General features: G+C 49.7%; 1 protein-coding gene across 2 annotated transcripts in view; it reads right to left on the bottom strand.

Moving 5' to 3' along the window:
• Positions 1 to 13,415, bottom strand: part of SHB (SH2 domain containing adaptor protein B) — a 133,681-nt gene that overhangs the window by 39,353 nt on the left and 80,913 nt on the right. For both annotated transcript variants that reach the window (XM_068553721.1, XM_068553722.1), the window contains exon 3: positions 8,079 to 8,294. In XM_068553721.1, coding sequence (XP_068409822.1) covers positions 8,079 to 8,294 — 216 coding nt within the window. The remainder of the gene's footprint in view (positions 1 to 8,078; positions 8,295 to 13,415) is intronic.

Below are 13,415 nucleotides of genomic sequence, written 5' to 3'. Positions count from 1 at the left end.
ACACTTAGAATCCATCCTAGGGCCTGGGAAAGGGACTTCCCCCATCCACAAGCCTCAGAGGACCTGCAGGGAGCAGGTTGGGCATTTGTGGAAATAAGTCTCCCCTTCCAGGAGTCCCAAAGCCCCAGCCTAGCTGCTTATATGTTTCTGCTGCTGCCCCTCCACAGATGGTGGTGGGGGAAGGGAGGAATGACAGGAGGGGACAAGCAGGTGCATGGCTCTCAAGGGGTTGCTTGCCACCTACTGGCACACCAGTCTCCTCACTCACAACAGGGCATCCGGACGCACGGGCCAATCCTCAAACACCCAGGGACACACTCTCGGCCTTGAGTTCAGACCAGGGGCTGCAACCACAGCAGACAACAGCCCTCTTCATGCAGGTTCCTCACCCTCATCTGGAGAGAAGACAGGTATACAGCACAAAAGAATGATGTGAAAACGTATCATCTCTGTGTGAGCAGGCTGCATGATACCTATGTATTCTGTGTCCTGAAGAGAACTTGGGGTTGGCTTTCCTGAGACCTGATTTATTCAGTAATTTAACAAATATCTGTGTGTTCGTTATGTGCCAGGCACTGATCTACGTGGGGACCCAGGTGTGAACAAGGCCGGCAGAGTCTCTGACCTCACAGAGCTTAAAAATCTCTATCCACACAAAGATCTCTGACCTGCCAAGCAGAAGAGCAAAGATATTCTACTAAACCTTTGGGTTTCTTCCACACAGGAGACAAACGCACTTGAAGAAAAAACATTCCTATCAATATAATTAGCAGGCAAACCAAAGCTATGAAACACCAGTGTTTTTCTTTTTCTTTTTTTTTTTCTAGGTTACTAAATGAATTCATTCATATGTCAAACAGAAAAAACAACTGGAAAAACCTGTCCCTCAGCCAAAGGAAGCGAGTGATCCCAGTTCTCTGTTTAAAGCCCCCTTCTCTCTGCAGACCTGCTGTTCACACGTGTTAAACATTAATTACAACTGTTACTCATTACATAGCAAAAAGCTCCGAGTACAAACACAATTGTTAATTTCCTCCCAGGCCCAAGGCATTCTGGGAACCTGAGCAGGGGGCAGGAAGCACTGCAGGAGCCCCAGTGGGGCCAATGGTAAGGAGAAGGTGGCATGTGCTGGGTGTGCCAGGTGATGGTGGCAGGTCTAAGATTCCCCGTGGAAACTTCTGCAGAGTCCGAGCCTGTTTATTCTGAGTACACAAGGATGAGTCATGGGCTTGGTGGGAACAGTGAGCCTGGAGCAGGGTCTGATGGACTCAGTGTCAGCACTACCACCTTCAGAGCATTTGCGTTTCACGGTGACAGTGACAAGTCACAAGCTCAGCACGAAGTGGGCGCAACTGCTTCTGCCTCCAGAACAGCCCAAGCCACCTCGCCCCAGCACAGCTAAAGGGAATGTTCAGACCTGCCCTTTACGCACTCTCGATGTCAGCACAGCAGTGGAGAGAGAGCCTGAGCTGAGTTCATTAGCTGTGTGACTGTGGGCAAGCTGCTCACCCTCTCTGAGCCTGAGTAGTGTCATCTGTGTGATGACAATGAAACCACACCCACCTTGCAGAACTTCATAGGGTTAACCCGTGCCAGCCTCCTAACTGGTGCTCACTAGCTGTTAATTGCCTGCCCCTCCTCCATCATCCCCTTACCTTCATAGGATTATTTTAAATTAGCCAACTGAACTGGCTCAGAGATGACTCACAGTTGTTTAGGAAACAGACATACCTGAGACCTTACTTTCCCCTTTCTCTGCCCTTTGAGCCTCACTTGATGAGCTGGGAAAATGTCAAAACTCAAGAGGGTGCCTGCCTAAGGGGTGACCAACACAGCATTAGCACCCCCCATGCTGACAGTAACAAGTATGTATCTGGCGGTTTCAGAATAAACCAATGCACATCCATACGGGATGTGGTAGGAGCACAGAGGGGACCCAGCCCAACCTGGGATGAGGGTGGGGAAGGGACTGGTCACGTCAGGGGAGGCTTCCTGGAGGAGGTGGCACGGACACCACCCGAGCAGAGCTGTGACACCCCCTCCCTAACTCCTCCCTGACCCCAGCACCTAAAACATAGTATGTACTGAGTATACTTTAGGTTCTCAAAGTGGGGTCCCCAGATCAGCAGCATCAGCAACACTTGGGACCTTGTTGGAAATGCAAATTCTCACGCCTCATCCCTGGAACCTACTGAATCAGGAACTCTAGCGGTGGGACCCTGTAATGTTTGATACTTCTTCCAGGTGATTCTGCTGCACGCTCTGGGCAAACCAACCAATCAACAAACACGTCACAGCCAGAATGGGGAGGGAGGGCTGTGGGGGAGAAAGGCAGTAGAGACCCTCTCACACCTGGGGACCAGTGGCCCAATCCTCGGGAGGGACTGAATAAAGGATGGAAGAACCGGGTGGTTCATAGTGAGAACTATTGCTGGAATCGAGATGGAGTATTTCCTACAGAAGTGTTGCTTTCCACACTATCCATGCCTCTCGCTGCCAGGAATAACTGGGAATGAACTTCATAAATGGGCCCTCTGTGCCCCCTAAGTACCTCTTTATGCAGTATTGTTTTAATATATAAAATTAAGTTTGATTTAATACAGCAAGCCTTCCCTGAGCGCCAACAACCATTCTCTCATGTGTGACCCTTTAGAGGGTACGAAGTCTTTTCATCCAATTTTTTCCCTTGATCAACACAGAGATCCAGTGTGATAAGGATTGTCACTATCCCCGTTTTACAGATGGGAAAACTAAAGCTCAGGAGACTGAACAGCCCGAGGTCCCACAGCTGGTGAGTGGTGGAGCTGGCATGTGAACTTGGGATTGTCTGACTCCTGCTACTGTTCCAATGGCTCCCGACACCAAGACACTGTGTTGAGCTTTCCAGGGCAGAGAAACTGGCCAAGGAGCTAGTGCGGAAGCCAGACAAGTACCCAAAATAAATATGTTCAGCATTGAGTCACATGTCTGTCTTCTATTTTTCGCTGGGAGGCAGGCCTGTCGCTGGCTGAACCCAGGACATTGCCTGAAAAGTAGCTTCGAGGTAGACAAATCTCCAGACGATGAATCGAAAATGAAATGACTTTTGTTTCTCCTGCCACCTGGCACCCTGAGCAGGCACTCTGATCACTCGCTTCACAGAAGTAACTGCAAATCATTAAGGACGTAGTTTTTAACTTGACCCACTGAATTAAAAGGAAACGTTGATGCATCCTCCGTGTATGGCATGACTGCTATGAGGTCTCCAGCAGTTCCCGTCCCTTCCCTGGGCCTCAGTTTCCCTAGCTGGACAAGGGGCAGTGGGATGCCATGGTGTGGGGACCCCTTCCTGTGCTGAGGGATGGCAAAGAGGACCAACCCGTGGGATGGCTCTGGTCACCCCATGCAGGCATGAACCTCCAGAACTTGGGCTCCCACAGAATCCTCAGCTGGAACTGTTCCAAGTGGGAACATATGCTCTAGGCACGTATCCTACCAGCTGCAGACGCAGGGAGAAATTGGTGCAAGGGCGATGAAAGGCATGTGACATTTCCTGTGGACTCTGGGAGGACGAGGGCTCCAGCCACATTATATGCAGCATCTTGGATGGTGTCAGAGAGCCCAGACATTGACAGGGTAAGGGCTTGGGCTCTGGAGTGGGACTTCCTAGGTTCAAATCCCGGCTCTGCAGCTGACTAGCTATAGGCTCCTGGGCAATCATTTCTTCTCTTTGGACCTCGGTTTCCTTATCTGTAAAAGGAGGAAACTAAGGTCCCAGGGGGTGGTTGTGAGGATTAATGAGATAATGCACGCACAAGTGTTCTGTAAATACCAGCACTTCCCCAACGCAGTGCCCTTTAAGCCCCACCAGGGCCCTCTGCAGTGGACACATTTCCCAGGTGAGGGAATAGAGGCCCCGGGACAGGTTCAGTCCCTGTCCTTCCAATGGCCCCTCAGATCTGAAGACTCCAAATCCATGTCTGCTTTGCCAGGTTATCCACCCAGCTCCTCGGCCCCCTGACTGTGTGGCCACCTCCTGGGCAGGCTTCCTTTGTCCATCCCACAATTCGTGCCACAAAGCCCAGGGGCTGGTCAGACAAGCTGCGCCACCCCCAAGACAGCGTGGAATCACCCAGGCTGCTTCTCCTGCCCCACGCTGGGCAGGGAGCTGCAACGGGGGGGCTGGGCCTGCCGGCTGTAAAGACTCCAGGGGCGGTGAGTGGAGAACTCACCCCCTGGAGAACTGAGCGGGTGGAGAACTGCGTCCAGCCAGCTCTGAAGGCAGGTGTTTCTGCTGGGTGGCAAGGGGGCTGTCAGCCTGATGCAAGCCACCGCACCGCTCTGTTCGCTGCAGCTGGTGGTAAAACTGACTGGGCATCTGTCCTGGGGCTGGGATCAACTCAGGCCATGTGTGTGGCTTGGGACTCCGGTGTTGGATGGGTGCGGGCAGGGGTTCTGGCTGAGGCCACCACCAGCTTCCTGGAGGGAGGGCAGGCAAGGGAAGCCCAGGGCTCCTGGGGAGCTTGTGGTGTCTCTCATTCACCTGGCCACAGAATTCTGAGAAAAGGGAAGACTATCATTCCCAAGAAGCTAGGACCACCTCACACCCTGCAAGAGCTGTTTTCGTGACAACCGGGAAGGGATAATCAAGCCTTCCTGAAAGGCTGCACTGGCTGAGAAGGCCTACTTCTGCGGAGAATGCCAAAGCATCCCTTTGAAAACAGCCTCGTTTCACGAATGCAGTGCAGGACAGCACTTTGAAAGGCGGAAAGCACTTTTGCTTCGTAGACTGAATCACAGAGATAGTTCAGAGGTCTTCCCTTCTCCCGGCCTTTGACCAGCATGCTGGGATCCTGAAGGAATGAAGCTTGGAAGCAGCCCTGGAGAGGGCTGCAGGCCAACCTCCCACTGCAGGGCAAAGCCCTCCCAACACCAATCCTGCCTCATTCAAGCTTCCGCTGGCAAATATCGGTGAGAGGAAGCTCATTATACACTTTCAGGTGTACCTGAAATTCTTACCACTCCCTGTGACCGTACATCCCTATGACTCCTTCTTGGCGGGCCTACCTCTGCCCTTTGGGGGTCCCCACACCACACACCTTTGGAAATCTGAAAACACTGACCAGGTTCTCTCATGCAAGCTAAACAGGCAGAATCAGAATACAAGGGATGCAGGGACTTCCCTGGTAGTCCAGTGGTTAAGACTTTGCACTTCCACTGCAGAGGGCACGCGTTCGATCCATGGTTGGGGAACTAAGATCCCGCATGCTGCGAGGTGCGGCAAAAAAAACAAACAAACAAAAAACAAGGGATGGAAAGAGATGCTAACGATATTGCCCAGTGGATTCTACCCCGGCTACAGATCCTGCACCCCAGCCTCTTGGGGCCCATCACAGAGCTCCCGAGGGCCCAGAGAAACTGTGTGGGGCACTTCAAACAGGTATTGTGATAAGGAGGACGAGGCCCAGCCCAGCACTGCCTTGCTCCCTGACACCACCAATGATGTGCTAAAGCACGTGCCACACACACTACTGATTCAGGTGGGAACATTATCCTTTGTTTCTGAGCAGCCATCCTTCCGGGTTTACAGATGGGACCACGGCAGCACTTTAGCAACCTCATCAAGCTGTTTCAACTCGTCCTTATTACCTGAGAGGTGGTCCATCCACCTCATTCCACCTGCACTTTGGGGCTAGGAGACAGAAGGGTGCTCCTTGGCTGCAATGCTGCACCTGACAGGCTCTGTCCACAGATGTGGGGAGGGATCTGGTCAAGAATAAAGGCTGGTGCTCACAGAATCCCTCCAGCCCAAGTGAAACAGCTTCCTTCTATGCCCCAGAAATCAGAACCGAGCCAAAAGCTTCTTGGGGAAAAGCACAATTGGTATCCACCCCAGAGCAAGACACACAATTGATGAGGTAAGTGACTTGATGAGACACAGGTGGGGACATGAGTCTGAGTCTACTTTCTATCAGCAGCCTAAGAAGTTGACCTATAATGACACTTGTGATAGCAACTCAGCAACATATAACCAAGTCCACAGTGGATACCTGTGGCTCAGAAACTTATCTGGAGACAGTTCTATCTAAGACCTTGTGATCCTTTGTGAAAAAATAAATGTATAGTAGTTTTAAAACCAGCTCTGGGCAGAAGTGGGCAAGTTCTGGCCTGAGAGGCTTCTGAAGAGATGATGTCCTGTAGGGTAAGGGCTTTTCACTTTAACATGCCAGCGAATCACCTGGGGGTCTTTTAAAACAGATAGACTCTGCAGGTCTGGGGTGGGGCCTGAGACCTTGCATTTCTCACCAGTTTCCAGGTGATGTGATGCTGCTGGTCCAGGGACCACATTTTGAGCAGCAAAGCACCAGACTAGACTAGAGCATCTAAGGTGACATGACCTGCAAGGTGGTCAGTCCAGGAGAGGGTGAGATGCCACACCGCCTGGAATGTCATCTCTTGCCATGGGCCCTTGGTGTCTAGGACAGTTGTCACATGAGCCCTTTGGCCCTTTAATCAAACTGGTGTTTGTGAAGAGCCACCTCTGGGACATCATCGGCTCCGTTCTAGTTCCTCCCACACCCAGGAGGAGCACAGCCTTGTCAGCCATGCCAGGGGACAGGCCTTGGTTTCCCTTGTGCCGAGGGCAGAGGAGGCTGTGAAATGCACAGGAGAGACCTGAGGTGACCAAGGACCTCAGCCACATGACTACTCTCAGCTCTGGCTCTTGGCTGGCGCTCACAGCCTGGCAGGCGGGCCCAGCACCTACAGCATTGAGTCTATATGGTGAGGGAAGTGCCCCACCAGAGTCATGTGCAGGAAGCTCAACAGGCTCAGAGAGGCAGCAAGGAAGCCCGTGGGACATGTGGCTGCATACCAGGAGGGCTCACAGGGATGGCGAAGGAGGCACAGGACTTTTCCAGACAGGACACAGCAGGGAAGGGCACTTAGACAGAAGGCATGGGATTGCACAGTGTGCCACATCCAGGGAACCGTGAGCAGTCTGTGCTAGAACAGTCAGAACTTCGAGCAAGGGAATCAAGATGAGTGGAGGGCAGAGGCCTCACTTTGGGGGGCTAGGAAGGGAGGAAGGGTCTAGTTGTGCATGAAAATGGGAGATTCAAGGCAAAATGAATCTTAAATAAAAACTCTCCCTTTCTGACCTTCAATGTGGTAAGAATTAAATTAGTCACTCGATGTCTCTTTGTTTATATGCCTAAACTCTTAGAAGCATAAAAATGTTTTTGCACCTGACTTTTCCCCTCTTAACATTAAACATAAGCATTTCTCTAGGTTGTTATAAACTTTGTGTCAACATCACTTTGTAGTGGCTGCACAATATTCCATTTAACCGACCCCCATTGCTGGACATTCAGGTCATTCTCCATCTCTCATGATCACCATGCCTTTTCTGTGCTTTAGATCATAACCTCAGCCTGGATCCTAAGGACTGGGGTTAGGATCAAAGGGTGTGTACATAGCTTAGGACAGGTGACACATGTGGCAGACTGCTTTCCAGACGGCTGTGGGAGAGGAGGGGCACCTGAGTCATTCAAGGGGCTCTAGGACAGGGGTGGGGTCAGCTCCTGAGATCAGGATGTGGCCACGGCCTGTGCTCTGTGGATGGGCTCGTGCTGAAGCTGGGACAGGAAACGCAGCAGCCCTGGATGCATGCAGGCCTGTAGCAGCTGTATGACAGGATGGAGCCACTGGGCTCCACAAGGCCCAATAGGAGCCACTCTGCAGATTGATTTTCTTCTAGCTTCTAAGATTTCCTTCTGAAATCTGAAATCTTGGCTTCAGTGAACTAGAGCACTACCAACAGGACCAAGACAGAGTCAGACAATGAGATCATCTGGGCTGTCTCTGGGGATGGGGGGAGGGACTGGAACGGAGACCCTGGAGGCCAGACCCAGGAGTTCCCCTAGGCCTGGCCTAAGGGACTTCCTCCAGGACCCTCCTCCTCCTTGAAGGGCCCAGCTGTACTAGAAACCCTGTGGTTTACCTGAGCAGGCAGGGACCCGTGCACTTACTCCCTTTACAAAGGTGAGTGCCATGCGGGTCAGTGGCCGCCTCTGAGCAGGGCCACTGTGGCTCCTTACCTGCCAGAGCTGGGATGGTGACCCGGTTCCACTCCCATGGCTGGTCGTACTCATCGGCGGGCCTGTCGTCATCCTGGGGCAGCTTGCTCTCCCGCAGTCGGGGGCTGACCGTGCTCTCTGAGTCCGAGTCCATGCTTGGGCCCTCGGGTTCGTAAGGGGTATCGTATAATTGGATGCTTTTGTGCTGGGACCGGACGCTTTCCTGTCTCTGAAATTCTGCAGTCAAAAAGGAAGGAAGCAGAGATGTAAAGCATGCACAGCACGTGCTTCCTCACCTGGGACCCACCAGGTGACACCAAAGGAATTCAGAGCTGCCAGCCAGGGAGGTGGAGGCTGCATTTAACTTCTGCCCCACCCCTCGAGGGTGGGGTCTCTGCTCTCACGGCTCAAGGCTTCCTCACAGAGATCTCAGGCTCTGGACCAAACAGAACGAGAAGCCTCCCTGCCACCGCCTGCAGTCTTCAAGGGCACGGCCCAGAAGTGAGCGTGATGTTCCAGGCGTGTTCTGACACCAGCCCGGGACAGGCAGAGCTCTCAGCCCCGTCGCTTACAGAGGCGGGGGTGGTCTTCCCACTAGGGCAACTCCCTGGTCTCTGGACTTGTCAATCCCTAGCTATAAAACGAGAAGATTGGGCCAAACGACCCTCAAGTTTCCACCCAGCTCACATATTCATTTTAAAGACCTAAGAAGCCAAGAACCACCCCCAGGGGACACAGGGTCACTGATTTTTCCCCTACAAAGCCCCAGGAGTGACCCTTTTCCTGCATTTCTACCTCCCCCAGGGCCTGCCTATCTTCTAACACACTGAATACAGCCAAGAAACTTGAGAGCAGATGTCCAGTTTCACTTCTGAATAAGGAAGGAAAGCTCTTAATCTTCTGGAGAGGATGCCAAGGCCTGGCTCCAGTGTGGGCTGAGGGGTGACCGCCCATCTAGATGAGGCCCCAGACAGGGCATGTTCCTTTCAGCTGCTGCTTATTCCTGAGAGGCCAGCAGTGGCTGAATGATGGATTCCAGGATGCTACGATCAGGTGCTTCCTCCTCACACAGGGGCACTTTTCTTGCTTTGATCATAAACACCCACTGTGTGCAGGGCCCACGTGAGGACCGGGGGAAAGGAGGGGGTTCGCTGTTGAGGCTGCTCTCGGCAAGCCCACTGTTTCCAGAAGAGATACAATGGGCACCTAAATCACCAATACTCTGCAGCAAAGGGGCTCCTGCAGGGCCTGGGAGGGATGAGGCAGGAGGAGAGATGACATCTGAACTGACAGTTCTGACAAGTAGAAACAGGAGAGGGACAGGATTCCCTGTGGTAGGACCAGGGCAAGCCAAGGCAGTGCAGCTGGAGAGAATGTGCTCACTGCCCACTTTCTTGTTTTATTTGTAATATGTATATAACATTTGCCATTATACCGTATTTAAGTGCACAAGTCAGTGGCATTAAGTATATGCACACTGTTGTGCAACCATCACCACCATCCATCTCACGAACTTTATCTTCATCCTAAACTGAAACTGTCCCCCACTAACTCCCCATTTCCCCTCCCCCAGCCCCTGGCAACCACCCTTCCACTTTCTGTCTCTATGAATTTGACTACCTAGGTACCTCATATAAGTGGAATCATATGGTATTTGGCCTTCTGTGACAGTCTTATTTCACTTAGCATAATGTTTTTAAGGTTCTTCCATGTTATAGCGTGTGTCAGAAGTTCATTTCTTTTTAAGGCTGAATAATATTCCACTGTGTGTCTATTCACTGTCTACTTTTGCTGGAGCACCAGGTCCAAGGAGGTGGGAGAGGGGCGGTGGGGCTTGATAAAAAAGCACTGAGGGTGGTGAGAGTGAGCTATTTAAGTGGAATCTCGAGGCAGTCTCCAAATCGGAGTTCCAGTGCCATAAAGATATAGTAGAAACGCACAGGAGTCATGTGCCTTGAAGAGCAGTTGACAAAACACATGAATGACGTCAGCCTTTCTGAGAAAGAGCATTCTTTTAGACTGGGCTTCATGATACAAGGCCAGCTCATAGGGTCGACAAAAATCCACCTCTGCGCACAGGCCCTGATACAACAGAAACTAATTAATGCTGGGTAGTGACCTTTAGTGTTGACATTAAATAGCGCTGTGGTAGTATCTCCCAAACTTCACTGAGTTACATACTGACTTCATGATTTTGCTGTTTTCAAGTACCTCCTGGCTTATTATTTACCATTGTTATTGATGTAGCCTCATGTTTCAGAGTAAATAAATTCACTTAAAAAGGAAACTTTTAATCACCATCCCATAAGCCATTATCCTTACCAAAAACAGATGATAAACATAAAAAGAATGCACAAGAACAAAACCAACTAGGTGGGTACTACTGCCGGGAGGCAAGCCCAAGGCTCACTTTCTCTCTGCTGAAAAGGAAGACGGCAAGTACTGGAGAGCTGGTGGGGGCAGGCGGGAGGTCTAAGCAGCAAACCAAGATACTCTCTTTGGCAAATAAGAACAACCTTCTCTTTTTAGAAAGAAAGTAAATGAAAAGGGAAAAACCGGGCTTCCCTGGTGGCGCAGTGGTTGAGAATCTGCCTGCCAATGCAGAGGACGCGGGTTCGAGCCCTGGTCTGGGAAGATCCCACATGCCGCGGAGCAACTCGGCCCTTGAGCCACAACTACTGAGCCTGCGCATCTGGAGCCTGTGCGCGGCAACGAGAGGCGGCGATAGTGAGAGGCCCACGCACCGCGATGAAGAGTGGCCCCCGCTTGCCACAACTAGAGAAGGCCCTCGCACAGAAACGAAGACCCAACACAGCCATACATACATACATACATACATACATACATACATACATACATACATAAAAAGAATGTAAGCAGACAAGAATATCATTAAAAAAAAAAAAATAAAAAAAAAAAAAAAGGGAAAAACCTCACTATGTGGTTCTCAGGCTGCCTGAAATCATGTCTCCTCTGAGAAGATGTCCCTTACTTTGGCAAAACACGGCTTTATTGGGTCCCATGAGTAAACTGGAATGATTTATTAGTTTTGAGGATGACGCTTTCCTTTTTGTGGGGGAGTAAGAGGAGAAGAGAAGAGCTATAAAAGGCAGGACTTGGTCATTTTAAGGCAAAGACCAACTGTAAAGTACTGGAAACAACTCTGTAAATTACGAAATCTACCAAAGTGCTTTCTTTGTGGGGTCATCATCATCCGCATCACTGCCGCCCCTGGTTCTAAGAAGTGCAGTCTAGCTTCCTGTCTTTGGAGAATTCCAAGGGATGGGGACATTGGGAATGCAGCTGACAGGCACTGGCATAGGAAAACCACCTTCCACTTCATCCTCTTTCACAAGCAGGACCAGCAACCACTGACATGTACTCTACAGTTTACAAAGCATTTTGCATGCAAATCATCATTTAATCCTGGGCCACAAAGCAACTTATGGATGCACTTCTGTGGGCCCCCAATAATCATGAACATCCTTGCTTTCTCTCTCTCTCTCTCTCTCACAGAGCCCAGCTGCAAACAGATATTCCATAAATGTGGGTGGGATAAATGAATGACAACTGACAGCCAGAAACCCCTCTTTACCCCCAAATTCCAATATATGAAAGTCCCTGATTTCAGTGATAAGGTACCTGGAACAATATGAAAAATGCATATAGTCCAGTATTACACAATATTCAGAAGAGATGGATATTCTACATAAACACTAGCTTAAAAGGAAAACATGTGCAGGGAACAGATTAGCTACTAAATCAGAGGGACTTGGGCATACACCTCTCAGACAGGATTTATTGTTCCAAAAGCATCTGCACCTTACCAAAGCTGGGTTAGTAATGGCATGCAGTTAGGGCAGGGGATGTTATGATGGTAATCATTAAAACAAGCTTCCCTCCTACTACATGGTGAATTCAAATTTTCATTAAGGCCTCAACAATAGGGAGCAGTTAAGTAAATTACGGCATGCTAACTGGATGGAATATTAAACAGCCATTAAAATGATAAATCTGAAGATTATGTAGCTACATGGAATAGCGTGCATGAAATTATGCTAAGTTAAAAAGTGAAATACAAGACTGTTTATGTGTTGAGCAAACCGTATAATGTGGGCTTTCTAAACAAGTCCTGGGCAATGTGAACGATGCCCCAGAGGAATTCTATTCCTTGCTTAGGAATTGCTGAACACCGTCATCACACACTTTGCCCATAATATCTAAACTCTGATGACAGCAATGTTGTAAGTACAGATACACATGAATAAAGGACAGAAAACCTTATACAGGAAGATAAACAGCTACTGTGTATAGAGGGAGGAATTATTGCATAATAATTTTTCAAAGTTGTTTTAAATAATGAATAAGTATGTTAGTAAAGAAAAAATATAGTTAAGAGAGGATCACATGAAAGTAAATACGATTTTAAGTTGGGCTTATAGGAGCTGTGTGTTTCGGAAGCAGCTGCCTTTGCCTGAGAAAACACCCATTTAAGGGAACATCTCCTCTCCCAGGAGATGTTTGCCAAGAGCCCCAGGAAGTCAAGGGCAGTTGCGCCAGGCCAGCTCACCAGACATCACTGTCCCCTGCCTAATGACCAGGCCCGTCCTCCTTATTACCCAAACCTATCTGGGACAGTCCAGAGACTGACCTAATAGGGGAGCTGGTAACTGTATGTTTTAAGTCACAAGTTATCTGGACATCACCATCTATAAATTCATGGAAAATGACCTTTAATATTGGGTGGCAGGCTGTGATTTTATGCCTCTTAGGCAGGGAGCAGGAACATTAAATTGACAGGGTAGGGATTTCTGTCGACTTCTGAAGTAGAAAGGTTTTCAAGTAGAACTATATATGGAGGGAAAAAAAAAAATAGAGCACTTTGTTTTAGAATCCGAGAATGTTAGAACTGGAAGGGGCCCTGGGCGTATTCACCAAGGGCACAGAGCCAGGAGGGTGAGGCTGGTGTGCTGACCAAGGGCTGTGGCCCTGAGAGGCAAGGAGAGCTGAGGGGATCATCTGAGTGAGGGGCCCAGGACAGAGCTTGGTGCAAACCAGGGGCCTCCTGAGTGGCTCTAAGTGTTTCGAGTTCCCCAAGTCCATTGGCAACAAGCTACGCTTTGCTCTGGTGTTCACCAACTCCGTGCCTCCCCCTCACAGTTTTTTGTTTGTGTGTTTTTGTTTTGTTTATTTCTTTTGGCTGTCAGGAAGCTCAGGGTTAATTTTGATGCTTAACCTCAATAGCTAGGGTAGCTGAGATATAGGTAGAATCATTTTCACTTGCCCTTCCTTCTATGTGGATCTTGATATCTATTATAACAGCCTCATTATATACATTTCTTTTTATTATGCATAGCC

The sequence above is a fragment of the Eschrichtius robustus genome, chromosome 10 (genome assembly GCF_028021215.1).
Source record: "Eschrichtius robustus isolate mEscRob2 chromosome 10, mEscRob2.pri, whole genome shotgun sequence".
NCBI lineage: Eukaryota > Metazoa > Chordata > Mammalia > Artiodactyla > Eschrichtiidae > Eschrichtius > Eschrichtius robustus.
Note: the sequence above shows the minus strand (reverse complement) of the source record. Positions and strands in the feature narration are given on the sequence as shown.